The 27,994-nt window shown below is 40.1% G+C and overlaps 4 protein-coding genes across 6 annotated transcripts; all 4 read left to right on the top strand.

Moving 5' to 3' along the window:
* Positions 1-246: 246 nt before the first annotated feature.
* Positions 247-2,668, top strand: LOC115589392 (GTPase IMAP family member 7-like). The gene is made up of 2 exons (XM_030430235.1): positions 247-330; positions 1,584-2,668. Exons 1-2 carry the CDS (start codon positions 247-249, stop codon positions 2,643-2,645), a joined length of 1,146 nt encoding a protein of 381 aa, XP_030286095.1. The 3' UTR covers positions 2,646-2,668.
* Positions 2,669-8,164: 5,496 nt separating this feature from the next.
* Positions 8,165-15,725, top strand: LOC115589575 (GTPase IMAP family member 7-like). Of its 3 annotated transcripts, none has more exons than XM_030430552.1 (2): positions 8,165-8,271; positions 14,240-15,725. In XM_030430552.1, exons 1-2 carry the CDS (start codon positions 8,262-8,264, stop codon positions 15,067-15,069), a joined length of 840 nt encoding a protein of 279 aa, XP_030286412.1. In that variant the 5' UTR covers positions 8,165-8,261; the 3' UTR covers positions 15,070-15,725. The 3 variants fall into 3 exon arrangements, with proteins under 3 accessions (XP_030286412.1, XP_030286410.1, XP_030286411.1); XM_030430550.1 differs by lacking the exon at positions 14,240-15,725 and adding an exon at positions 10,656-12,025 and having other exon boundaries at positions 8,190-8,271; XM_030430551.1 differs by lacking the exon at positions 8,165-8,271 and adding an exon at positions 10,515-11,110 and having other exon boundaries at positions 14,695-15,725.
* A 4,249-nt stretch (positions 15,726-19,974) lies between these two features.
* LOC115589391 (GTPase IMAP family member 7-like) lies at positions 19,975-21,030 on the top strand. Its single transcript, XM_030430234.1, has 2 exons — positions 19,975-20,032; positions 20,408-21,030. Exons 1-2 carry the CDS (start codon positions 19,975-19,977, stop codon positions 21,028-21,030), a joined length of 681 nt encoding a protein of 226 aa, XP_030286094.1.
* Positions 21,031-23,705: 2,675 nt separating this feature from the next.
* On the top strand, positions 23,706-26,895 carry LOC115589390 (GTPase IMAP family member 7-like). Its single transcript, XM_030430233.1, has 3 exons — positions 23,706-23,712; positions 25,266-25,998; positions 26,706-26,895. Exons 1-3 carry the CDS (start codon positions 23,706-23,708, stop codon positions 26,893-26,895), a joined length of 930 nt encoding a protein of 309 aa, XP_030286093.1.
* The last annotated feature ends 1,099 nt before the right edge of the window (positions 26,896-27,994 follow it).

Genomic DNA, 27,994 nt, shown 5'->3' with positions numbered 1-27,994 from the left:
CTTTAGTTTGAGCCCAGGCCTGCCAGTCAGGGATGAACAACTGATTAATGACTGGGTGATGGACAACTGGGAAATTCTTCATCACAGGCTGTTCAGATTTTAATGATGCTTTATTACATACTGATGCCTCTATATGAGGAAAAGAGATCATCAGCGAGAACATTGACATTGTTCTTTGGGTGTGTTTAGCTGCCCTGCTCTTCACCATTCAGTGTCGCAGCACATGCAGGCCCACTGCATGGAATCATGGCTGACTGGTGCATGTTCTGCTGGGTGCTCAACTTCGCCTGCACCCTGCTGGTGGTGCTGGTGGAGCAGTGCGGCCTTCAGGCCTGAACCCCGATGTCCTGGACCAATTTCTCCAACACTATAGCCTGCTGCGCCGCCACCCTCTGCCTCTCTGCCTCTGTCATCTTCTCACTGTTTTGCATCAAGGACAAGCCTATGAACAGTAATCAATTCTGTAGACTACAAAAACTTTGATCAGTGAAGGGGGCGAGTAGATAAAGACTAAATATAATTTTTTTCCTTTAACTTCAAATGTGAACTGACCTGTGTGGAATGTGCACGGAGAAAGTGGGATTTTACTAACACAAGTTTACTAAACATCCTATGGTTAACAAGTGAACGTGAAGCAGGAGCTGTGCTTGTTTGACAAAGGCTGCTCTGATAGAAAGACAAAAAACCTCTGTGTGGTTCGATCAGATTTGAATATCAGCAGCAACATGAACAGACAGTATCAAAACTATCGTCATACGTCAAATGAGGACGTGCCCAGATCTGTTTTCATGTTGGACTGCTTCAAGCAACCTAGAGTGGACGTTAATGTGAGCTTCCACAGAAGACGTTCCCTTTTTCCATTGTCCCCCCTCAGACATGTTTTATTATTGATGGCATTCATGTGAAAACTGTTTCATGGTTGTTGTTTTTTTGTTTTGATAAACAGCATCATTTTCTGCAGGAGTAAATCATTCAGACCAAAAAAGGTTTTAGCAAACAGTCTTAGACTTTCTTTGTTTTGTTCACGGTGATTCTCTTTTGATTCTGATTATACAGTGTGAGCCGTGCCAAATGGGCGTGTGTGTGAACACACCTTTGGCAGTTTATCAATTGTGCAACAAGTCAGGAAGCATCCAACCTCAAAGAAGACACTAGCGGTCTTTTCACTCTGACTGTTGCTGCACAGCCTCCTCACTTTTGACAACATGGACGGTAAGTAAACCCAAGTTCTCTACATATAGAAGTGAACATTTAGCTGGTATCTGCTGAAGACTGTTCAGACTGTAATTTTTAGGAGTTAAGTAATTTCAGCTTGTCAATTCAACCATTTTTTAACCAGATCCATCAGTATTTTGATAGTCTGGTGTGCCAAATCTGGTAGTTCACACCTGATATCACAATGTGTCAGATATATATTTACTTAACTTGAGTATTAATCAGTTTAGGTAAGCTAAATGTTGAAACACACTCTGCATCAGATACACAATATTATAACATTAACAACTCTGATCATACGTGACATCTTATATATGAGGAAATCCCAATGACAAATATACAGTATTAATGATTGATATTATTTTCTTTCAGTGTCAAACGAAAGAAGAATTGTCATCTTGGGAAAAACTGGAGCTGGGAAAAGCAGCCTGGCTAACACCATATTTGGAGAGGAACTCTTTAAGATCAGCCACGATCCCAACTCCGAAACAAGAAAATGTCAAGCAAAATACAAATCTGTCAATGGAAGAAGCATCACTCTGGTCGACACTCCTGGTCTCTTTGACACAGACAGATCTGAGGAGGAGATAGTGAGCTGTATCACAGAGTGTGCTCCTGGGCCTCATGCTTTTCTCATTGTGCTCAAAGTGGAGAAATTCACAAAGCACGAGCAGGAAGTCATCAACACAATATGTGATAACTTTTCTGAGGAAGTCTTCAAATACGCCACAGTTGTCTTCACTCATGGTGAGCAGCTGAACGGCCAGAAAGTTGAGGATTTTGTCTTCAAAAATAGGTTAATAAGTGATCTGGTGAAGAAGTGTGGAGGACGGTGCTACGTCACTGATAACAGATACTGGAACACAATCCAAACAGATGAATACAGGAGCAACCAGTTCCAGGTGGAAGAGCTACTTAAGATGATAGACAAGATGGTGATGAAAAACAATGGAGGCTGCTACCCCAATGAGATGCTGCAAGCAGTGGAGAAGGAAATACAACAAGAGGAGGAAACCATTAGATTGTTACCAGGAAACTTGACAGAGGAAGAGATCAGAGAGAAGGCTAAGGCCAGTGTATGTGATAAGCTGTTGATCAGACTGGCAGGTGTTGGAACAGGTGCACTATTAGGAGCTTTGTTTGGTGCAGCTGAGATGGTTGAATTAGTTACCACAGCTTTAAAGTATGTACCAATGTTAAACAACATACCAACATTTGGAGCCATACGTGCAGCAGCTGTAGGGACGTCCGCAATAGTAGGAACAGTGATGGGAGGTGTTGAAGGATATCGTGCTGCTGAAGGAGCAGAAACACCACGGAAGGCAGCAAAACGTGCAGCAGAGGCCGTCAAGAAGAAAGCCCAATCTGTCCGTAGTAAAGCAAAGGACATGATGTCACAGGCAAAAAAGAGTTGTAACCCTCAATATTGACTCTAAATAAGAGATCAGATCTTTTGTTCAGTGGCGGTTCTAGACCAGTTTTAATCAAATCAACTTTATTCATGGAGCACTTTTCATACATGGAAAAAGTGCTTTACACAAATCAAATCAAATCAAATCAACCTTTATTTATATGGCGCTTTTCATACAGAAAAGTATCGCAAAGTGCCTTACAGAGATGTACAGAAAAAGAGAAACATCAAATAAAATCAGGAGAAGAAAGTTAAAAGAACCCAACCCTCCCACCCCCACAGTCATGCACAGAGACATACACAAATATGTATACGTTCATACACACATTCACACATACACAAACAGCCACGCTGACACAGAGACACACAGACACACACACTCACACCTACACAAACACTAGCTGTCACTACAGAGACATGGCCGGGCAGCGAGACCTGAGGTACAGAGGAGGCTAGAGGAAGCTACCTTTGGGGGGCCAACCACACTGGGAGAGATCCCAGTCCAAAGTCGCAGGGAGCACCGCCACAGAGACCACCCCAACCCGGGCAGACAGGAGGCTCCGCACCAAGGTGCAGAGCCCTCTAGTCGCCCGGGCCGGAACTGTCCACGGGACAGCACCCCCCGCAGCCAGACCAGAGACAACTCCCAATCTGGCAGGCCCCCTGAGGAAACACTGGAGATTAAAAACTGTTACCTAAAACAGTAAAGGGTTAAAATATGGAGGCTAAAAACATGAGGGACTAAAACATAAAAGCATAAAAGCACAGAGGCTAAAAACATGGACTAGAACATAAAAGCATAAGAGCATAAGACATGAGAGGCCATATGTTCTTAAGATGGTAAAAACCTATTTTTGTTATATTTTTTGATGTGTGGAATAAAACTGAGCTCAGAGTCAAAAATCACACCCAGATTTTTTACAGATTGTGATAGTTTAAAATTCTTCAACTTTGGTAAAAGTTTCTCTTTCTGGCCCTCAGGACCAATGAGTAAAATCTCTGTTTTGTCCTGGTTGAGCTGTAGGAAGCTGTACACAAGAAAGATAAAAAAAAAAAGAAAAGGACAAATCCCTCATTCAGACAAAACAGTGTTGACAATTTCAGCAGTTTTGATTGGGTAGTAAACTGCTGAGACACTTTATTTCTGCCTTTCCCTTCAGAACAAAATTATTGCAAGAAATCTGTCATTGTGTTATTAATGCAGACTCCCTGTCAGGGGGGGCCACAGGGGGGTCCAGACTCAGAGTTACAGGGGCACTGGCCCCTGTTGGCCCCCCCCGAGAACCGCCTGCTTTTGTTAAAAAATGTTTTAATTATTCTCGGAGGTTATCATGTTTATTCAAATGTGATATGTAAAAGGTTCTTCTTCAAACTTGACCATACTGTCAGTATGATGTGTTCATTTTTTTTTTTTTTACATTTTTGATTATCTTGACCAGTGTACGCTGTTGGCTGTATTTCTGTCTGTTCTTAAAACACTGATCATTGTTTCTTGTTGAAAAAGCTAACCAGAAAATATCACTTAATGTACAACATCATTTAGTTAGACAGGATTCTGATGCTCTTGCTAAAACAGCTTTGCTTTTTTGTGGATCACAAAGTCTCATCAAATATGAACAATCAATAAAATGAAACCTATAAAAAAATTTAATTTCTTAGTGTTTACTTGGTATGGTGATGAATTTAAAAGTGGTGCATTGAGAATGTTTTTTAAAATTCCATACAGAGTAAACTGAACATGTCAAAGATACAGTAACTGTAAAGAGTAAAACAAGATGAAACTGTATGTAGGCACAGCTAATGTCAGCATGCTAACATCCTCACAATGATAAAGCTAATATGCTGATGTCTATTAGGTCTGATGCTTACCATGATTATCATCTTAGTTTAGCATATTAGCATTTGATTATTAGCACAAGATAAAATACAGTTGAGGCAGATGTCATTGGTCGGATGTTGTTAGTTTTGCAGCTATTTGGTCATAATGAAAAGTATTGGACGAATCGTGCTGTATGACATGACAGGGAATTATAAAGTCAGCAGCATTCACTGTCTGAAAACCATAAATGTCCTTACAAAATTTCACTAAACAAAAAGAACAGCTGACTCAGTGAAAGAGAGACAAGGAGGTAGAGATGGGATTTATGGCTCTTTGAGGGGAGCCGGATCTTGGTGAACCGTTCCTTTCAAAGAGCCGTTCAAAACACTGGCTCATTTGACTGATTTTTACATTTATTAAGTTTTAAGCCAGCCTGGTGGTAACTAATTTTATCTTGGAAATAATCACTAGGAGGTATGATAGAGTGAGATTTGTAACAAAATAATACAAAATTTGAGTTTGAATTATTCTGAAATATTGATTATAACCTCATTTGACATGTGGACTAGATTTTAAAGTCTGATCTGGATTCATTGTAAATATTCCACAAGGCTGCGCCATATCACTCTGCTTTGACAGTGACATCACTATTTTGGATTTACCCTTTGTACAAATTGTTTGTATGTGTGCAAAGCTACCATGACTTGTTATTCATGCAACACCGTGACCTTAACACTTACAAATAAACAGGCAGGGGAAGCACTCACATTTTCAGTGTCAATGGAGACTTCATTGTCACTATTGCCTTAGTCAGTTGGCTCTCTTCTCACCTCTGCCACTTTTACTGTTGGGTGTTGTGTTTTGAAGTGTCTATGCAAATTATTTGTTGAACCAGACTTAAAAGAAATATTTTTATGACAAATATTGCATTTTGCATTACTGTCTTCCACAAGAGAAAAGTGCATCCAAATGCTGCTCCGTTTCCTTTGGCTCATTTTGTCCAAACAACGACGTCACGACACACGACAGTGACTGTCCTCCTAATTAAGACCGCTGCAGCTGCTCTGCTCTCAGAGGCAGGGACAGTCACGTATTTCTTTTTTTTTTTTTTTTATGCAAAGGCAGCGTGCACAACTCAGGTGGCATCATGCTACATTTGCATATCTAATAAGCACTGTGCAGCTGGGCTGCGCTCCTCCACATGTAACTTCTCTGTCCCACTCAGGGGAGGAGCAAAGGAGGAGCACACAGTGATTTAAAAAAATTAATAAAGAAAAAAAAAAAAAGAACGGTTCCCAGCTGCGACTCGGTTCCCATCGTTCATGTTAACGAGCCGTTCAATAGAATCGGTTTGTTCGTGAACGTCACAACACTACAAGGAGGGCCTGAGAGAGGGTGAGGTAGAGACTGAACTGAACCTGTGTGATATATCATTGCACTATATTTCATCAACCTCTAGGTGGCAGCGCATAGCAACATTAGCTGAAGAGGACACGGAAGAAGAAGGGAAACCACATCCACGTAAGTCTATGATTCCTTTTTAAACAATGTTCACTTTTCTCTCATGGAGATAAAGATTTTACTCAGTGTAACAATGAATACTTTACAAATCAGTTTTAACTCACTTAAACCATGAAAGGTCCTTCATGATGAACTCTGACATGTGAGTGTGAATAGAATGGAAATCCATGGCTTAATGTTTGTGCATATAACATGTGGTGAAGTAACCAGACTGCTTAAAATATTTTGTTTATTTTATTTTCAGTCTTTTCATGATCATGCACTTACAGTTTCACTTAACTTTTCTCAAATAGCTCCACTGTTAACTAAGCTAACTAGCGAGTGGCAGCTACTGTTAGCAGCAGTTAGAGGTCACTCAGGTGATATGCTGTTGTGGTGGCCAATTCTTACATATTGTGTTGTGTTTTAAAACAAGTCCTCATCTACTTCAGTTGTTTAGGAGGGTGAGTAGATAGTGACTGAATTAATTAATTTTGGGGTGAACTTTATCTTTACCTTCTAATGTGAATTGACCTGATAGGGAGATGAACTGTGTAGTAGAAGTAAGATGAGTTGCCAAAGACAACAGGAAACATACAGTCAGGTTATGTAACAAATTCATTCTACTGTCATTCTGCACTTTTCACTGGCACTGGACTGTAGATAAGGTCACTGCTTGTCCTGTAAAAGGAGCAACATACCTGCAGAGAAGATGAGCAAGCCACAGGTTGTAATGAATAGTGAGATGTTTTTAAATTCAAAAAGGATAAAACCATGAACTTTTTTCTTTTTAAAACAACAAGCACCCTGTCCAGATTTGTGTTCATGTTGGACCTCATCAGTCATTGTAACAAGCTGATTGAGAAAATGTTTTCAGGACCTTAAAATACACTTTAATTAATGTGTATGTCAGCATGTAAGCAGATCTGTTCCCAACATAACTTTTTTATTATTGACTCTGAAGTCACATCACATGTGCTTGTAAGATTCCCTGCTCACCAACCCAACTGTCCCTCAGGTCTGAGCAGCTGGACTATAGTTGGGATAAGTTCATCTAGATTTACAGCTGAACTATTTCTTGTTTAATAGAGTGGACTGTCTGTCTGTCTGTACTGTTTAAATTGACAGTTTTAGACGATTAATCCAAGAAATCTTACATCATTCAGCGGTCGATAGTATCCTTTTTCATGATAGATTTCAAACTGCATTCCAAGACTCGTAAATGCATTCAATGAAAAGCATTCAGTATCATCCCAATAAGGTTTTCATTAAACCAAAAATATGTGATGATTTCTTCTTTTCAATGGTGGCTGGTTCAGTGGTGCATGTAAACATGTAGTCTACTTTTCCCTCACTTTGTGCAGTCAGGAAGTGAATTTGGCAGCCAAACTCAGAGAACATACATGAAATACATTCATATGCACACTGACAGCCTCGTTACTTTGTCTGATTATCACTCCACAGGTACTTCACTTGAAGTGAAACTCTCGCCAAAAAGCAACCTAGGCTTTATTTGTGTCAAACCTTCATGTAAAAGCATAATTATGACGAAAGAGGCACTTTTAAGATTTACCATAGTTTCGTTTTCGGGCAAGCTAATTTTCTGAGAGTGCAGGGGCACTTGTACGCTAGCATAAAAATTACTATTTTTAAAACACTAAGAAGGCTCGACACAACATGAAACTTTGCTCGTAGTATCACCAGGGTCTCTGCATGAACACGAGCATTGAGAACATGTTTGTGTACTCAGAGTTTACTAAAAAGAAGGTTTTTGGACAACTCACGTTAGCAGTAGCTTGTTCCGGTCATGGCAGTGGAGAAGTATCGATCTCCGAATGCAATGTAACATGGAGGTCAGTTAAGGCGGAACGCTACTGTCTTCCAGCAAAATAAACCCTCATAAATATGCTTTTACACAAAGGTTTGACTCATATACATTCAAAAATAAAGCTTAGGTTGCTTTTTGGTGAGAGTTTCACTTTAAGACAACCGTAAGATAAACCGGGTAACCAGTGCTGGTACATGCACCTGATGAAAAGAATTCCAACATGACTGTGTTTTTACAATCAGCTTATCACTGAACCTAAAACAGGTTTGTGTCGGGTGTTTATATCCTGTTCTCCAACACGCACAATGGATTTGCATCAACGCATACTCTAAAGGGTGTTTCTTTTTCTTTTTTTTTTTTGCACTTCAGTCAGGCAGTGAACGTGGCAGACAAACTCTGGGAAGATACAGGAAACACATTCACATACACACTGGCAGCCTCGTTACTCTGACTGATTGTCACTTTGCAGGTTCTTCACTTTGGACAACATGGCTGACGGTAAGTTAATTTCTTTCTGCAGGACTGATCACTGCTCATTAAGTCTAAAGATACAGAAATCAGATCAACAGGTGTTTTGTGTTGAATCATTTTTCATCATCGCTACAATATGGCTGTCATGCCATTCTCCTCCTTCTTATTCTTTTCCAATATAATGTGAATTATAATGCTCTTATACTGATATATGGAGCCCCCAGATATGACGTGCCGCAATATAGCTATAACGTCCGCACGAAATACTGATTCATGGATAACAAGATATTGACAAGAACAGAATAAGAAAAGTAACTCACCTTAAGGACATCACGTAGACTATTGCAGTTTAAAGAGAAGGTGCACTCGATTTACTTACCCAGCTGTCCAGGAATGATATTAATATTATTAATTGGTATTGCGTGCGCACATTATACCTACTTCATGGCCACAAATTAGTATGTCGTGCGCACGTTATAGCTATATTGTGGCCACAATTACATTTTTTTTTTTGACCATGTCGTGTCTGGGGCTTCATACTGATAAGCAATACTGATGTCTTATACCTATTAAGTTCAGCTCTGTTTAATAAAAGCTGACTTCAACACTGTCAGCATTTTGCTGCATGTGAAAAATAGAGGGTGTGACCGAGGATTGACTCTGAAACATCAGCAAAGGTTCTCTGACCTATTAATAAAGAAAAGTGTGAAAACACTGAGGCGACAGCTTCTAAGTTTTATGCGGTGCTGATTGTCCCTTTCATCTGTTTATATGCCATTGTTGTTGCTACTTTAACGTGGCTGCATTTTCAGAAATTATTAGTAGTGTCTGATTTCCCTTTTTGGTGTGATTTTTGACTAATGTTGATTTTTATTGTAACTGAGCTCATGTGTAACTTCATATATAAACACAGTGCCTATAACAAGCATCCACCCCGTACTTGTTTTCCCCTTTAATTGCTTTTATAAATGTAATCTAGTTCAATATAATTTGGCTTTTTTGACGAAAATGTACCAAAAAAAAATCTCTTTACAAAGTGAAAATAGATTTCTACAAGGTAATTTCAGTGAATGAAAAATAATTTAAAACAAGTGAGTGCACAACATCACCCCCTTAAAGACAACATTTAGTAGATGCACCTTTGGCCTCAATCACAGCAATCAGTCTGTGTGGATGGAACTCAATCAGGCTTGCACATCTGGACACTGCAATTTTACTCCATTCTTCCAAAACTGCTCAAGCTTTGTCAGGTTGCATGATATTTGAGCCTGAACAGTCCTTTTCTAGTCCAGCCACATATTGCGTATTGGATTGAGGCCTGGGCTTTAACACGCTTCGGACACACTTTAACAAATTCACCTAGTTGTCTTCAAACCATTTCTGTGTAGCTGTGCTGTTCACTTCATTGTCTTGCTGGAAAACTGAATCAGGTGGTCCTCCCGGACTGTGCTTCATGGTTGGGATGGTGTGTTTGTGGTGATGTACAGTGCTTGTTTTCCACCAAACATAGTGCCTAGTCTGATGGCCAAAAAGCTCCATTTTGTTCTCATCAGACCAAAAAGCCTTCATCCAGTTAACCTTGAAGTCTCCCACACACCTTTGGGTGAACTCTAGCTGAGATTTAATGAGCTTTCTTTCTACACTGGCTTTATCTTTGCTTCTCTCTCGTAAAGCTTTGACAGGTGAGGAACCTGGGCAACAGTTGTTGTATGCAGAGTCTCTCCCATCTCCCATCTTTTAACTCCTTCAGAGTTGTCATAGGTGTCTTGGTGGCATCCCTCATTGGTCTCCTTCTTGCACAGTCACTCAGTTTGTGAGAACGACTTGCTTGAGGCAGATTTACACATGTGCAATATTCCTTTAGATTTCTTAATGATGGATTAAACCGAACTCCAGGGGATGTTCAATAACTTGGAAATGTTTTTGTATCCATTCCTCGACTTGTACTTTTCAATAACCTTTTCACAAAGTATGTTTTTGTCTTCATGGTGTAATTGTAGCCAGGGATACTGATTAACCAGTGACTGGACCTTCAGACACAGGTATCTTTACACTACAATCAATTGAGAAACATTCACTGCACTCAGCTGATCTCCATTTCACTAATTATGAGATTACTAGCACCAACTGGCTGGACCTCTGTTGAATTAGATTAGTTGATTTAAAGGAGGTGTGATCACTTATTATACATTGTATTTTTCTTAAAGAACTGACATTACTTTGTAGAAATCTGTTTTCGCTTTGACATTTAAGATTTTTTTCTTCTGTTTTGTTTTGTATATTGACCATGATACCATTTGAAAAGCAATATGAGGGCAAAACAATGAAGTGAATGAAAACTTTTGTAGGCACTGTAAAAGTATCAAAAGGAGAAACATACAGTCTTAGTGATGGACATTATTTTCTTTCAGTGTCAAACACAATGAGAATTGTCATGTTGGGAAAAACTGGAGCTGGGAGAAGCAGCCTGGCTAACACCATATTTGGAGAGGAACGCTTTAAGATCAGCCACACTCTCAACTCTGAGACGAGACAATGTAAGTCAGAAACCAGATCTGTCAATGGAAGAAGCATCACTCTGGTCGACACTCCTGGTCTCTTTGACACACACAGATCTGAGGAGGAGCTGAAGCCTGAGATAGTGAGGTGTATCACAGAGTGTGCTCCTGGGCCTCATGCTTTTCTCATTGTGCTCAAAGTGGACATATTCACAGATCAGGAGCAGGTTGGAATGAAAAAAATACAAAAATACTTTTCCGATGACGTCTTTAAATCTGCCACAGTTGTCTTTACTCATGGTGACCAGCTCCCCGAGGGAGAGACAATTGAGGATTTTGTCTGCAAGGATAAAATTCTGAGTGACCTGGTGAAGAAGTGTGGAGGACGGTGCCACGTCATCGACAATACATACTGGAAAAATACCCCAAAGAATGAATACCGGAGCAACCAGTTCCAGGTGGAGGAGCTGCTCAAGACGATAGACACGATTGTGAAGGAAAACAATAGAAGCTACTACTCCACTGAGATGCTGCTCAAAGAGCGAGCTAAGGGAAGAGTGTTTAAGAAGTATTTCATCAGATCGGTACTCATTGTAATAGGTGAAATGTTCAGATATGCTGTCGGTGTCGCCTTCAGTTTTGCATTTTCATTGCGATTCCGCACAGTTGCAGCGGGTGTAGTAGGAGCAGTGGTGGGAGGTGTTACAGGATGCATTAAAGGTAAAGGAGCAGACACAGCAGAGGAAGCTGGGGTTGTCAAGAATGAAATCCCATCTGTTTTAGATGAAGCAAATTCATCAACGCCGATGTTTAAACATCGTTGAAACCTGTAATGAGCCTTGAGATGTGAGAGAGCTGGAGAGAATTCTTCATGAACAATCTCTGATCAGATTTAAATCTTTAACCATTGAGCTAATTATGTTTATTCAGATGTTGTATGTTATAGGTTGTACTTTGTCTGAGCTTCAAACTTTTAGTTGCTCATTCCTGTTTCAAAAGCCAACCACAGCACCGGGCTGTCAGTTCTGTAAACTCTAATCACAAACATGATATTATATTATATTATATTATATTATTGTAATCAAACCAGTGTACGGTGTCAATTGTATTTCTGTCTCCATTAAAACATTGGTCAGTGTTTCCTCTTTCAAACACTGACCAGAGTGATTCATGTAAATAATATTTGTGACATGTTTCTGATGATCCTGCAAAGGTTGTGGTTCCTTTTGTATCACAATGTATCATCACATATGAACAATCAATAAAAACCTTTGAAAAACGTATTTGTATTTGTTTCACTTGGTAAGGTAATTCATTTATGAATGGTGCAGTGGGATAATGAAACTTATTTCACAGAGAACCCTAACATGTTTATTTTAAATATTTATAAAGCATTCCGACAGTTTAAAGAGTGAAACAAGACTAAGTGTCTACAGCCACACTAACATGCTGATGGTTAGTGTGTGTAATGTTCATCAGTTTAGCATGTTAGCACAATGATAATTCGTACAAAACACAAAGTGGAGTTGAGGCTGATGTCGTTGGTTGAATGTCATTAGCTTGGTTATAAACCAAACAGCATTTTGACCTGATGGTGGTGTTATATGAAACGTCAGTAGCATTTATTGTCTCAGAGCCATAAATGTTTGTGCAGCATTTGATGAATTTGCATATATTGTTGAGGTAGTTCAGATTTTGTGCCCATTCATTCAGTAGATGTTGAAATATTTCACTGGAGAACTTGGTGGAGCTGTTTATGCTCTTGTCACCATTTATGTGTAAGAAATTCCATGACAATAGATCCAATGATGGATATTGTTGGCTTTACTCCACATCATACCCTCCTTCTCAGTTCTACTTTTTCTCTTTCCCACCCTGGCCACTCGCACTCCACCCACTGACTGATGGATGTTATGATTTGTAGGTTCACTTCTCATACCATCAGGTTAAAAACAGGTGGGGAGGTCTACAGTTCTGAGGGACTGTAACTGCCCTGTGCTCATTTTTCTGTTTTTATCTTTCTAGGCCACCAGAAAATCAGAGTGCTCCCGACAGCCAATCTGCGACTTGTTGGGCCTCTTTAATTAATCAGACATAAAATCAAATCTTAAGAATGGCTTCAGCACAAAAGCACATAAGTACTTATTTATAAAAACTTATTTTGATGTGGAAAGTATCTTATCTCTAAGAAATATCTCGGCAAGACCTACAGCAGGCGATTTTCCAGCTGGTCATGTAGGATTAGTGTTGTTTTGGATGCATCTGTCCAAGCTCGTGGTGAACTTTATGAACAATGTGCACACACACTCCTCAACTGTGTGTTTGACTTTGTTTGTCAACTCACTGTTTTGTCCATCTAACAATACCCTTTGCCTGGCTTAAGTCTCCTCTATTATCAGGCCTTTTGTTTCCTTTGACATAGATAGATGATGAGACAGACAGATATTATTTTCAGTGTTTGAGGGATTTGGTTGAGTTGCTGCCAAGTTTAAACAGGGTCGCCAAGGTTTAAAAGGCAGATTGAATATTTAAGTAACTTAAGTCGGGGTTGCCTGTGTTATTGTACACAGAAGACAGTTCCCAGAGAGTCTCTTAAAGGCTTTTTTATTACTGGTGATATTCATGCAAAAATGATTGAATGTCTTTTGTCTTTGCAAAAGGATCCTTCCATCTTTGGCAGAGCCATTCTGCTGAATCCTGCATCCTAACAACATCATTAAGTTCATGAGATGCTACAGAAATCATTTATTGGCAATGTTTCTATGGTTATATGTGTTATATATGTTATATGTTATAACATGTGTGAATGTTTATGTCAGTGTCGGACGTTTTAGTCGACTAGCTGAGGCTGGTTATAACCTCACCCCTACAGTTAAGTATCCCTGTGTTTAAAAGGTCCCATCACTTTGAAGTGAATGTGTTCAAAAGTCTGAAAATCTGAAAGTCTGAGTATAACATGTTGAAAATAACAAACAGCTGTTATTTTCAACACAACACATGTATTAATGTTTTCAGAGCTGTGCTAGCAGCAAGCTATTTGATGAGATACAGATCATCTACAACTGTCACACCCACAACATGTGGTGAAGTTTCGGTCGTGACATGTTGTTTCGGTATCGACAAAAGAATGATGGAAAGAACAGATTATCATTCAATCTAAAACGTGATAGAACATTGCACATGTGTGAGAAACACATGATTTTATTTCTTTTCTTTTTTTATGACTTCATCTGTTGTGAAACAAGTGAAGGAGTGAACTAATGCCCAAACTCAAAAAGATATAGAGAACATCACATTAACATCACATCAAGAACAGAACATCAAGTGTTCTGACTGGTGTTAGCAGAGACTGGATACAATAGAAGTACTTGATCATTAAATTGTGCACCTTTATTTATGCATTGACACCTTCTTCATACATTATTCTATCTTCTTATACAGGAAAAAAAACAAAACACAAATTTTAAATATTATTGATGGGTATTATTTTTTTTCAGTGTCGAACACAAAGAGAATTGCCATCGTGGGAAAAACTGGAGCTGGGAAAAGCAGCCTGGCTAACACCATATTTGCAGAAGCTAAGTTCAAGATCTACCACACTTTCAGCTCTGGAACAAAGAAATGTCAGTCAGAAACCAGATCTGTCAATGGAAGAAGCATCACTCTGATCGACACTCCTGGTCTCTTTGACACAGACAGATCTGAGGAGGAGATTAGGTCTGAGATATTGAGGTGTATCACAGAGTGTGCTCCTGGGCTTCATGCTTTTCTCGTTTTGCTCAAAGTGGAGAAATACACAGAGCAGGAGCAGGCTGTCATCAAGAAAATACAAGAATACTTCTCTGAAGAAGCTTTCAAATATGCCACAGTTCTCTTCACTCATGCTGACCAGCTCCCTGAGAAACAGACAATTGAGGAATTTGCTCACCAGAATAAGCGTGTGAGTGACCTGGTGAAGAAGTGTGGAGGACGGTGCCACATCATCGACAATAAATACTGGAAAGAAAAACCAAAGAATGAATACAGGAGCAACCAGTTCCAGGTGGAGGAGCTGCTCAAGACGATAGACAAGATGGTGATGGAAAACAAAGGAGGCTGCTTCACCAATGGGACCCTGCAAAAAGTGGAGGAAATGAAAAAACAAGATGTGGAGAAAATTAGACAGTCACAAGCAAACTTGACAGAGGAAGAGATCAGAGAGGAGGCTAATGACAGAGTTTATAATATTTTAAACAGATTAAGAGGAATTAGAACAGTTGATTTCATGGGAGCTTTGTTTGGTGTAGCAGTGATGGTTGCAGCAGTGATCACAGCTTTACAGGCTTGACTAGGAGCAGCAGGATCAGGAGGAGGAGTATTAGGAATAATACTGCAGTTGTAGGGACAGCTGCAGCAGTAGGAGCAGATATATGAAGTGTTCAAGGATATTGTGCAGCTGAAGGAGCAGACACACCATGGGAGGCAGGAAAGAGGGCAGCAGAGGCCATCAAGAATGATGCCCAATCTGTTTTTGGTCAAACACAGGATGTTATGGGCAGATTGTCACAGCCAGAGTAAAAAAAGACTTGAAACCTGTAATATTCTGGCTCTTGAACAAAGAAAAGATCGCTTGCCTGTATATTTAATGAGACATCTTCATTCTCTGATTAAAATGTTTAGTCACTTGTGATAGGCTGTGCTTTCTGTCTAAGGTTCAAACTTTAGCCACTAACTTCTGATTTATGAGCTGACCTCAGTATTGGTTTGATGTGTTCTTTTAATTTTTCAATTGCTGATTTAATTCAAACCAGTGTACGCTGTTGACTGTATTTCTGTCTGCCCTTAAAACACTGATCGCTGTTTCTTGTTGAAAAAGCTAACCAGAAAATATCACTTAATGTACAACATCACTTAGTTAGACAGGATTCTGATGCTCGTTCTAAAACAGCTTTATTTCTTTGTGGATCACACTGTCTCATCAATGTGAACAATCAATAAAATGAAACCTGCGAAAAAATGTAATTTCTTAGTGTTTACTTGGTATGGTGATACATTTAAAAATGGTGAAAAAAATAACAGTTGTGCATTGAGAACATTATGAAAAATTTCATACAGAGTAAACCAAACATTATAATCAAAGACACAATAACTGTAAAGAGTAAAACAAGACTATATGAGACTATGTGTAGGCACAGCTAATGTCAGCATGCTAACATCCTCACAATGATAAAGCTAATATGGTGATGTCTAGTAGGTCTGATGTTTACCATGATCATCACCTAGTTTAGCATATTAGCATTTGATTATTAACAGAAGATAAAATACAGTTAAGGCAAGTTTATATTCAAGGCAAGTTTATACAGTTAATACAGTTTTGCGGATTTGGTCAAAATGAAAGTATTGGACGAATCCTGCTATATGACATGACAGGGGATCATAAAGTCAGCAGCATTCACTGTCTGAAAACCATAAATGTCAGTACAAAATTTTACTAAATAAAAAGAACAGCTGACTCAGTGAAAGAGAGAAAATGAGGACCAGAGAGAGGTTGAGGTAGAGACTGAACTGAACCGGTGTGATGTATCATTGCACTATATTTCATCAACCTCTAGAGGGCAGCGCAAAGCACCATTAGCTGAAGAAGCCACTGAAGAAGAAAGGAAACTCTATGATGAAGAGGTTCAGGAAAAACACATCCATGAAAGTCTATGATTCATTTCAACTATGTTCACTTTTCCTATATGGAGGGTGAAGATTTTACTATAAATCAGGTTTGTACTCAATAAGGTCATAGAAGGTTGGATTTGTCACATAAACGTTCATGATGGAGTCTGAGCTGTGAGGCTGAGTAGGATAACAATCCATGGCTCCATAGAATCTTTAGTTAATTGTATTTTCAGTAATTTGTATTTGTGCAACTTTGAACACGCATTTACAATTCATGATTGCGATTTTATTTGCTTTAATGACGCCCTGTTTTACTTTTTTGTGTTTAGTTTAATTGATTCTAACTTGTTTTATTTGCTTTGTGTTCTATTAAGTTTTGTATAGCATTTCCTAACTTCTTTACTGTGTTTCAAGAGGTGCTGTATGAGGTAAGGTCATTGTAACTATTATTAAAAAAAATGTTTAAATAAAGTTCAACTGCAACAGTTGCTGCATAAATGTGATGCAACTGATTTGTGGTTATGAAAACACATAAGATTTGACAAGTGATTACAACAGCTGTTGGGCCTTGCATTACGCAAAGCCCAGTTAAGGAGTGTTTATGCAACAATAAAAGAGGGATTTAGGTTAAATTTGGCTATCAATAATAATTAATGATTATTTGGGATAATTATAAATTATGATAAATAATATGATCCAATTTGCATAAGATCACCTCGGGGCACCACCCTTGAAGAAGGGAAAAGATAGAAATTTTACCAAATCAGTTTCATAAAAATGTGCTGAACTGTTTGTAACTCTGGTTAATAATTAACTCAATAACTACAATCAAATTTGCCATAACAGCTAGTAATGGTTGAAGGATTTTGGAGTCCTTGACAGTGTAGAGGTTGGCAACATTAACTCTTGTACGATATTAAATAGACAGCAAGAAGGTTCAAACGTCTTTTATTTAACACAAAGATGGAAACACACAATCTAATATGTCCTATATACAAGTGTGTGTGTGTGTGTGTGTGTGTGTGTGTGTGTGTGTGCCTGGCAGAGCAAAGAACTAATGGCGGTCAGTGATATCACATGTAGGTGTGATATGCTCTAGCCCCAAGGAATGTGTGTGTGCCTGTGAGCGTGTGTGTGTGTGTGACATGATGCCAGGTTATAGAAGATTTTTAGTTGCATGCAGAGACCCTGAGTCTGTGGGAAGCACTAACGTCGAATTAGCCGTCTAGGAAAGCAAACTACCAATAACTGGACTTGAGGTCACAAAAACACCAAACAGTGAGCAAACACATAAATTGAACACATTACATCAACCAGAGTTTAAAGTCCTGTGCTTAGCTGTGCTATGCTATGCTTTCTAAGACCAGTTCAACATTACCAGTCTTTGAAGAGAAGGTGCTGGTGGTTGCAGGAGAAAGTTGGGGCTCCAATGTTGAATGCTGTTCTTGCTGTGCAAGGTTTGATGAAAGTCGGCAGAGGAGGAAACTGGTCCCTCCTTTCCTAAGGATAGCAGCTCGGTGCTAACCTGCTTGGAGTTCCTCAGCTCCTCAGATTGGCAGGACCTTGTGTCGCTGCAGTGAGGAGAAGTTCTTTGGGCATGCTGCCAATGCAGCTTGCAGCTCTCCACAGCTTGTTGGGCCCAGAAGAAGAGATCTTGAAGGCAGGCAGCCCCGTGGGGGGGAGATGGAGAGGAGCTCTTGAAGATCCGAAGCTGAAGAAGTAGAGGGCGTCGAGTGTGAGAGAGAGAGAATAATGAAGGCACTGGGGTTTTGACTACCTGATCTGTCACCCTGACCAATAGTAGCTCAGACCTGAATTTTGCACTTAGGTGTGAAGAATTGGGAATTCTGGGACACAGAGTCCATTTTGAAATCCACAATGAATGACTTCATCTGTGGGTCCCAGCACATGTCAGAAGCCGTAAATCACCTTAATAATCAGTACTTGGCAGACTGTTGTTTGTTTGATGGTTTGTGAAAAAAATATCATACCAGAGCAGTGGCTGACCCAGGATGTTTAAGGTTCAGGGGTGAAAAACCTAAAAAGAGCACCAGCTCTACGAGATGGGACAAACAACAGGGCACTTTATTAAGTTGTCCCCACAGTAAGGGAGCCCTCTGGGTGACAATTGCAGCATTTCTTTGAGTACTGTTGCTATTTTAAGCAACAAGACTGAGATAATGACAATATTCACATGCTGCTAAGAGGCAGAAAGCCACAACAATGTATAGTATATGAAGTATTATTATTATTATTACTTTTATAAGTATTTGTTACGGCCGTCACCGAGCTCTGCCTCCGTTTTTGTGTGTGTGTGTTTGCCTGTCTCTCAGTGATGTTTCAGGATGTGGGTGCTCCTCCTTCTTGGCCTGAGGGAATCTGATTGGACCGGCACCTGTAACGACGCACTAATCTGGGCGGAGCAAGTCACGGAAGTGGCTATAAATTTCTGGCCAGCATGGCAGTCGAGGAAGCTGTGATTACCACTGAGCAGCACGCCACTGTGTCTCTCGAGATTGTACATTTGAATTCTGTGATTGAGACACTTGTCAATTGTCTGTGGACTGGGCCAGGTTTAGACACTCTTTAGAGTACTGATTGCACACACATGTAGTTTTTCTTTGTTAGACTGTGAGAAAATTACATAGTCTTCCTTTTGTTATCACACGTACTGTAAGGACAGGAGGGGGGAGAGAGAGCCACAGGAGGGGGCACATCCCCACATGGAAAGATACACAAGTTTAGATAAGATGACATTTGCTGTCCCATCTGTTACATCAAAGGGTCACTGTCCTGGGAAGACAGGATACACCCAAATATCAAAGAGGCATTATTCTGTAAATAAAATGTTTTATGACTGTTGTAAATGAAGGTAACCTCCTCTCTGTTTCTGTACTTAAGGGATAACAATTTAGAGTTCAGGAGAAAATGCTTTGGCCTTCTTTCCACGCTGTGTGTTTTTATTAAATGACATCTGATTCATACGCTGAAGTCTGAAGTTCTTTGGAGACTTAGCAACTCTCTACCTCAGAAAGGAGAATTTCCACTACAAGACCCACTAGGAAGAGGGGTACTGTTTCGACTGTTTTTGTTGGGAGTAATCTGGAAGTAGATAGAGAGGGGTTTTTTTTTTCAGTTTGTTTAAAAACAGTAGCTCAATTTTCGAGTCCTCTTTTGGTTATATTTGTTTCTTTGATTTAACAGCACCCGCAGGCCCTCTGTCCTTCGTTTATTGGTTGTGTTTTTTTGACAATCCCGCTTCCATAAAATAAATAACTCTAAATTACCAATATCACCTGGTTTTATGTTACTTTCTTTTCCCCTATCGAGCCTGGTCGTAACACTATTAGATTTACTTTTTTTAATCAAGTATTTTAAAATGAGAGAAAACAATTGTGTTTTTCTTGTATGACTTTTCTGCTTTTTTCTGCTTTTCAGCTTGACATCAGAGCCAGAGCTTATTATTAATGCTTACACTTGTATAAAAATAGAAGTGCATTGTGTGATATGCTCCATTAGCCTGCTGCCAAGAAACAAGTCAAGCAGGTGGAAAAGGGGAAGTGAGAGGCAAAGCGAAACAAGATCGATGAAAAGACGCAGTGGCAACATCCTCTGCACTGATTTTAACTTTGGAGACATGAACGGTAAGTTTTGGTTATTTTTAAAAAAAGTATTTCTAATAAACAGAAAGTTAAATTATTGTGCTGAAATCAAAATCAATAGGAGGTTTGCGTGTGGTTTTTGTTTCTCATGTGATGTGTTGTTGCATTCATGAGTGTTTAGTAATGTTTGATCTAGCAACCACAATAATGTCCACTGTGAAATTCGATAACTTCACTTACAGCACTTAAAGAGTATTAGTAGTAGTAGTAGTTGTAAGAGTAGTGTGTTTGTGTGTGTGTGTCTGTGTGAGAGCAGAGCCTCACCACTGTTGGGCTTCTTTTTCTCTCCTGCAACATCAGGTCACAGCAGATTAACATATACATCGCTGACCCAGAGTTTTTATTGTCTTCTTGCAGCAGCAAGGAGGATTGTGGTCTTGGGAAAAACTGGAGCTGGCAAGAGCAGCCTTGCCAACACCATCTTTGGAGAGGCTGTGTTTGAGACAGATGATTCACCCGAAATTGGAACGATCAGATGCCAAGCAGAAACCAGATCAGTCAATGGAAGAATCATCACGTGGATCGACACTCCTGGGTTTTTTGACACAAGGGAGGATGAGGAGAAGATGAAGCTTGAGATCATGAGGTGTATTGCTGAGTGTGCTCCTGGACCACATGCCTTTCTCATTGTGCTTAAAGTAGAGAAATTCACAGTGCATGAGCAGGCAGTCATAGAGAAAATGCAAAAATATTTCTCTGAAGAAGCTTTCAAATACACCACCGTTCTCTTTACTCATGGTGATGAGCTCCGTGAAGGACAGACAATTGATGATTTTGTAAATCAGTGTGAACCTCTGCATGATCTGGTGAAGAAGTGTGGAGGTCGGTGCCACGTCGTCGACAATAAACGCTGGAAAGAAGAAAAAAAACATGAATACAGGAGCAACCAGTTTCAGACAGAGGCGCTACTCAAGACAATAGACAGGATGACTGAGGCAAACAAAGGAGGCTGCTACACCAATGAGATGCTGCACCCTTAGCAAAAAGTAGTTTATTCAAGTGTACAACAAGTATACTTATTTTATACTAAAACTGAGGCAGTATACTTGAAGTGTACTTTTTATATACTACATTTTAGTATAGTGAAGTATACTTGGCTTATACTGAAAAGTATAAAGAATAGTCTAAGACTACGTACATTAATACTCTGACTTATACTTTAATATTAAAGCTTATACTTGTACTTTAGTATACTGTGGACTGTGGCGCAAAGACTCTTGGGTTTTCTGTTGTTGTTAGTGTAATTATGGTTTGTGAATGTGTTTGTGAATAAGATGATGTGTAAGATGGTTGCGGGTTAATTCACATCCTTGTTCTGTGGTTAAATTGTGTCGAATTAACAAAGATGATAAAAATGTTGGCACCGTGAGTGAAGGGGTGTTTTCCAGGAGAAACTTCCCATCTGTTAAGCAGTGGGTATGGTGGATCTCTTGCTAAAGCTTGTCACATTGCAAGTGGTAATACTTTCAATATCTCAATGTAAGTACAGAAAAAGGTTGACTTATTGAGTTGTGCTTACATTTAATTTAGCAGAATAAAAATGTTTTTCACTACATACATTTGCCTTGAGGTATTACCCCTGTTATAAACTTACATGTTAATTGACTAAAATGTGGACTAGAAGTATATACTTAGTACACTAGTAGTATATAGATTAGTGTACTTGTTGTATACTTGAAAGTGTACTTCTGTAAACTTAAAATGACCTTATAAAATATACTTAAAGTATACTTTTATAAACTTAAAATGTTCCAATTTAGTCCAAAGAAGTATTAAATAAGTATACTTTCTAGTATGCTACAAGTACATGGTCCATAGTATACTTGCTATACTTATACTTATACTCAAGCATACTTAATAAAATGAACTTCAAGTATACTACTTTTTGCTAAGGGCAGGCATCTGAGAGGAAAATACAAGAGGAAGAGCGCAAACTGTTGTCTGCAGAGATGTCAAACGAAGCAATCAGACAGCAGGCTAAAATTGTGTTTGCTGCGATCGTCTTGACTGCGAGCCCAGGAGTCACAACAGCAGCTTTGCTGGGACTTTTCCTTAGTGAGAAAGTATTGAGCAGGACAATAGCATTAGCACTAGGAGTAGCAAAGGGAGCAGCAAGAGGAGCAGAAGCATCGCCGCAATAGATGCAGCACAGGGAAGCACCCTTCTTTAAAGTAGAAAGCTGTTCAAAGTTAAGTTAAAAGCAATACTGAAGCAACATTATGTATCTTTTTAGCTTAAAATAACTGCTTCAAAATCACTTTGATGCAATACAGTGTCTTGTAATAGGGTGAATGGTGTCCACTCTGTCCGGCCTATCACTTAATTCTGCACTGTGTACCTTCAGTGAGAGGGTAGGATCACAGCGTTACATACATGTTGACTTGGGGGGGTGAATTGCAAAAAATGCCAATTCCTGAATAATGTTGCTTGAAGTGTTTTTATCACATTGTGCACCTAAATGCTAGTATCTAACCCAACAACACCAAAAATGTTGCAAGATGGTATTCTTAATTGTATTTTAGAGGTATTTCCTGGAAAACAATAAAAACTCATCCTGCACTTGGCAGTGTATAATAGTTTTATGTCCAGTAAAGGCTCTGTTAATTTTCATGATGCTGCCATGGATTACTGTTAAAAAACACAACTTTATATCTATTTTTCAGTGCTTTAGATAAAACTGGATCATGTTTTATCGAGTACACGTTGTCTCTTATACTGTCCTTCAGCTGCCTTTTCTCATCTCTTGACAGCTGTATTGTTGGTAAAGCAACCACTAACGAGCAGCATGTGAGGGAAATTCTCTAACATCCCTTTATTATGTTGTGCTTGCATATGAAACTTTATAAATATGGATGCAACATTATGTGTGTAGGGTGAAAACTTAAGTCTGTGGGCCTCTTGCATGATTTCTGTCCAGTGACAGTTTTATAGTTGCAGAGCATATGTTAATATTGAGGGCTGTAACATAGATAAGAACTCAGTTAAGGAGTTCATGCTAAAAGGTGTTTTTGTAACCTCCTCTGTGTAACCTCTCCTGTGCATATGTGTTCTGAAAATGGTTGATGTATGACACATAAAGTATGGAATGTATTTGAATGTTAAATTAAATTTTAACGTGAGGTGGATGTGCATGAAGTGGGAATGTTATTTAAGTGAGGTCACATGTAACCTTGGGACTACTATGATTGTGTGTCGGTGTCTGCTACAATAAAGGATGAGGAGAGAATGCCTCTCTTCAGTCATCATATATGCGCTGCTGATGAGTGACTCTTGCTTGCAAACAATGAAGAACTTACAGAGAAGAAATATTGTGTCAAACTTGTGTTTTGTCCAACTCTCATCTGGGCTACGCAAGTGACTGATTTTCAGAACCCCACCTTTGCTGGAGATGAGGTTCCCCCAGGGCGTCATGCAAGCTAGAACACCCACTGATTATTACTATTAATAGGTATACTGATGCCTGTATGGGGTTATTGTGTGAAAACAATTGCAACATGTGTTGATCAATCCTGCAGCGTGCAGCCAGGAAACAAGTCAGACAGGTTGAAAGAAAACAAAGCAAGAGCCAAGTCCGAGCAGGAGAGCAACAGTAAAGACTCACCTCGAGACGTTGCGTGGATCTGAGTGACTTTTGTGGTGGTCTGATTTCGTGAGCATGGACGGTAAGTTATAACTTATTTCCTTTAATCAGCTGTTGTGTCAACAAGGACCACCAAATACTGTAGCTCATGCCAATGTGGCATTCTTATAACTCAAAGTAAGTATTTCAAACGACAGTTTTGTTGCTGTCTTTTAATATATTTTATTCAGAAGAGTTTATTTTACTTTTTTTCTTTTTTACATAATTTAAGGTCTGACAAAACCTTGTGAATGACCTAGTAGTAAAATCATATTTAGATAATAATACTCTATTTTCCAATTATGCATTTCTAACTTTCAACCATCCAATTCATCCAATAATTTATTTATTTTGTATTTATTTGTTTTAGTTTAATTTAATTTTTAAAAGGTATCAGCATCCTTGAGCTTATCAGAGTGTTTAGAATTAGGAGTTAACTTCCTTATGTGCACCTGTCAGGTAGCTCTGGTGTCTCACTGTGACTAATTAGTAAACTGTGACCCCACACATACTATATATTCTATCAAAATCCTAAAAGATGAAAGTTCTGTCTTTCCTACTTGTGATTTTTCACAGTTTTTTTAATGTAATTAGCTTTATTTCACGCTGAGTATTCACCCTTAACCACGGCCGGTGCCAGGAGTTTGTTCTTCTGGTGCTAAGGGAGGGCTGGACCATTACATGTGAGCGCTAAGAGAATAGTCGATTTACATGACTTAAGAGTTACTTTATCAGGAAGTATTCATCTTTTTAACTGACTATAGCAAAATATCGTATAAGTCTAGACTTGGACTTAGACTTAGATTTAGACTCAGGGGAAATTGTTTTCCACAGCACCATATCTATCAGTACCAAACTGTTCATACAGCAACACAAAATAAAAACAACCCACATAGTACTGAACAGCCTAATACAAGTGACCACCAGGCAATGACAAAAACATTCGGTGAACGACTCCAGCACAGGACAGTATACCTGCTGCCAAAATTAAAGGTCTTTCCATATGTCTTCATAAAAATACTTTAAAATGCTTGACAACAGATTAGTGATGTGATTATAGCATCATCTAACCCCACTGTGGCGCCATGCGTGTAGCATTTTTGTTTTTTGGGTGTTCAACTTTTATTCTGACAGGAATATTCCTATTGTGATTCTTTGTTACAATGGAGTCCTGGTTGATACATCAGCATAAAATGTTTAAATAACAAACGTAAAACAAACTATACAAGATTTTGAATAAAGGAAACAACCAATTAGCTATTAATGAAAAGTGAATTTGTCGGTGCTCGGTTTTTTCCCACGGCATCACACGGTTTGTACACTGTTGCAACAGTTACGCTGTCTTCAGGTGGCATTGCTCTCCTGTCCTCTTGTATCGTCTCTCGACATTTGTATTATTTTTTCGTCCAGGTGATTCTTAATAAAGTCGTCGGACCAAATGTAAATGTTATATTTGGTCTCCTCTTCTACCCATGTGCTCTTGTGATGCAAGGTTTTAGCTAATCATACCTTCCTGTAATTGGTCAGAAAGTCTATCCAAAACAACGCGAAGAGATAAATGTACCGATTTAATGATACCAAGTTATTCTCTTCCAGTGCCAAACACCAGGAGGATCGTCCTACTGGGAAAAACCGGAGCTGGAAAAAGCAGCCTGGCTGACACCATCTTTGGAGAAGCCAAATTCCAAATAAACGATTTCAATGACTTGAAAACACACTGTACACAAGCCGAAACCAAGTCTCTCAATGGGAAGAGCATCACTCTGATCGATATGCCTGGTTTCTTTGATGGGGAGAGGTCTGAGGAGGAGATGAAGCCTGAGATAGTGAGGTGTATCACAGAGTGTGCTCCTGGGCCTCACGCTTTTCTCATTGTGCTCAAAATGGAGAGATTCACAGATAAGGAGCAGGAAGTCATCAACAAAATATGCCAGCTTTTCTCTGAAGATGCCCTCAAATATGCTGTAGTCGTCTTCACTCACGGTGACCAGCTCCCTGAAGAGATTAAAATTGAGAAGTATGTGGCTCAAAGTGAGGGTCTGAGCGATCTGGTGAAGAAGTGCGGAGACCGTTGCTGTATTGTTGATAATAGATACTGGAAAAGCAGCCAAGGGGATGAATACAGGAGCAACCAGTTCCAGGTGGCAGAGCTGCTCAACACCATAGACAAGATGGTGATGGCGAACAATGGAGGATACTTCACCAATGAGATGCTACAAGAAATGGAGAACGCAATACGGACCGAGGTGGAGTGCATCGGAAAGCCATCCGGACACATGACAGATGAAGAGATCAGGAAACAGGCTAAAATCAGCGTCTTTAAGAAGCGGTTTGACAGCTCACTACGAACATGGTTCAGACGTTTAGTGGGTTTCACATTCATAGCTGGAGGAGCGGCTGTTTCAGCTGTGTGGATCTATTTAAGAGGTGGGGAGGCATTAACAAAAGCACCACTTGAAGAAGTTTGTACAGGACTGGGAGATGTGGTAGAAAAAATAGTAGTCGAGACAGCCAGTACAATGGTAGAGGTCGCTGAGGAGGTAATCCCACAAGAGACATTTGAATCCTTCACGGCCAAACTTTTTGATTTGTATGAAAGAATATTCAATCCTTGGAATCCATTCGACTGAACACCGAATCAAATAAAAAGCAGCCCCTCAGAGGTTGACATCAGTGTATTAATTGTCGCAATCCTACACAGGTCATGTCAAATTATATTTAAAACTAGTAAGCTATAAAATTGAAGGGTCGACTTTGAATCCAAAAGTAAATTGAGTGGCAAAATAATCAAAAATGGAAATGTGTGTGTGTTTCTGACAGACCCAATTTGATTAATGATCCTATAGGACAAGTTCGCCTCAAAAATGAATATTCAGTCTCCTCCTAAAACAACTGAAGCAGGTGGGGACAACTGAAAACCACAAAAGGTGTCCAGTTTTGTCCAGCATGATCCAAGTCTTCAGAAGCACAGCGATTACAAAATTGATTTAAAAATGTGTTTTTTTACACCCTTTTCTTATCAATTTGGAATCTCAGTGTAACGGGAGGCACAGAGACAGGACCCAAAGCGCAGGACGCAGAGCTCAGAGAAGGTGTCTTTAATCAAAAAGGGGTTCGGTACACGGGTTATCAGTCCAGACAGGCAAACAATACAAGAGGGTCAGGCAGAGGCAGCGTCGGAGAAACCAGGCAGAAGTCCAAAAAACCAGAAAGATACAATCACTAGGAGCTCGGAGAAAAAGGCTGGAACGCTAGACAAAACTAAGACGAACTGGCACAGGAGGTGGGGGAGACAGGCAACTTAAGCACACAGGTGAGACAAAGAGACACAGGTGAAGCACATCAGGGCGGGGCAGGTAATCACACAGGAGGGAAGGACACAAGGACGGGAGGTGATGACCTGGAACAGAGACAACAGTGAGAACCAAAATACAATACAAGAAGCACAGGAGAGAAACTGGCAAGGTAAAAGGGGAACACTTAGCTGGGCGACGTGACAGTACCCCCCCCCCCCCAACGGCCGACTCCTGGCGGCCGAGGCTCCCCGGGACGCTCGCGGTGGAAGTCCCGTATAAGGTGAGGGTCCACGATGTGCCTGGTGGGAACCCAAGATCGTTCTTCCGGGCCGTAGCCCTCCCAGTCAACCAAGTACTGGAACCCACGTCCTCGTCGGCGAACAGCCAAAAGCTTGCGGACAGTGAAGACAGGGCCTCCATCCACGATTCGGGGGGGAGGCGGGGTTCTGGATGCAGGGACCAGAGCGCTCTCTCTTGCGGGTTTCACCTGGCTGATGTGGAACGTAGGGTGCACCCTCATAGTTCTGGGGAGTTTAAGCTTCACAGCAAAAGGGTTAATAACTTTAGAGATGATAAACGGTCCCACAAACCTTGGGGCAAGCTTCCTGGCTTCCACATGACGGAGGGGCAAGTTTTTGGTCGAAAGCCACACTCTTTGTCCTTCCAGATAAGTGGGCCCCTTGGAGCGACGCCTGTCTGCTCCCACCTTATACTGGTCCGAGCGGTGCAGTAGGGAGCGTCTGGCAGTGTCCCATATGCGGCGGCAGCGGCGGACCAGGGCAAGGGCTGACGGGACGTTGACCTCTTCTTCCAGGGCGGGGAAGAGGGGGGGTTGGTAACCATAAACACAATGAACAGGTAAGAAACCAGAGGAGGAGCTAGGAAGGGAGTTGTGGGCATATTCTGCCCAGATGAGATGTTTACTCCAGGAGCCAGGGTTCTGGGTGGCAAGACAACGAAGGCTGGTTTCCAGGACTTGGTTTAAGCGCTCTGTCTGACCGTTGGACTGCGGGTGATAACCTGAGGACA

Source organism: Sparus aurata, chromosome 10, assembly GCF_900880675.1.
Source record: "Sparus aurata chromosome 10, fSpaAur1.1, whole genome shotgun sequence".
NCBI classification, from domain to species: Eukaryota; Metazoa; Chordata; class Actinopteri; order Spariformes; family Sparidae; genus Sparus; species Sparus aurata.
The sequence above is the reverse complement of the archived record's forward strand: the minus strand, read 5'-3'. Positions and strand labels throughout refer to the sequence as shown.

Bases quoted from the DNA above. Each gene is read 5' to 3' on its own strand.
- LOC115589390 (XM_030430233.1), top strand. The intron at 25,999-26,705 runs GTTTGACAGCTC...TTGGAATCTCAG, and splicing joins ATCAGCGTCTTTAAGAAGCG to TGTAACGGGAGGCACAGAGA.
- LOC115589391 (XM_030430234.1), top strand. From the start codon at position 19,975: ATGAAAAGACGCAGTGGCAACATCCTCTGCACTGATTTTAACTTTGGA. The intron at 20,033-20,407 runs GTAAGTTTTGGT...GTCTTCTTGCAG, and splicing joins TAACTTTGGAGACATGAACG to CAGCAAGGAGGATTGTGGTC.
- LOC115589392 (XM_030430235.1), top strand. From the start codon at position 247: ATGGCTGACTGGTGCATGTTCTGCTGGGTGCTCAACTTCGCCTGCACC. The intron at 331-1,583 runs GCCTGAACCCCG...TATTATTTTCTT, and splicing joins TGGAGCAGTGCGGCCTTCAG to TCAGTGTCAAACGAAAGAAG.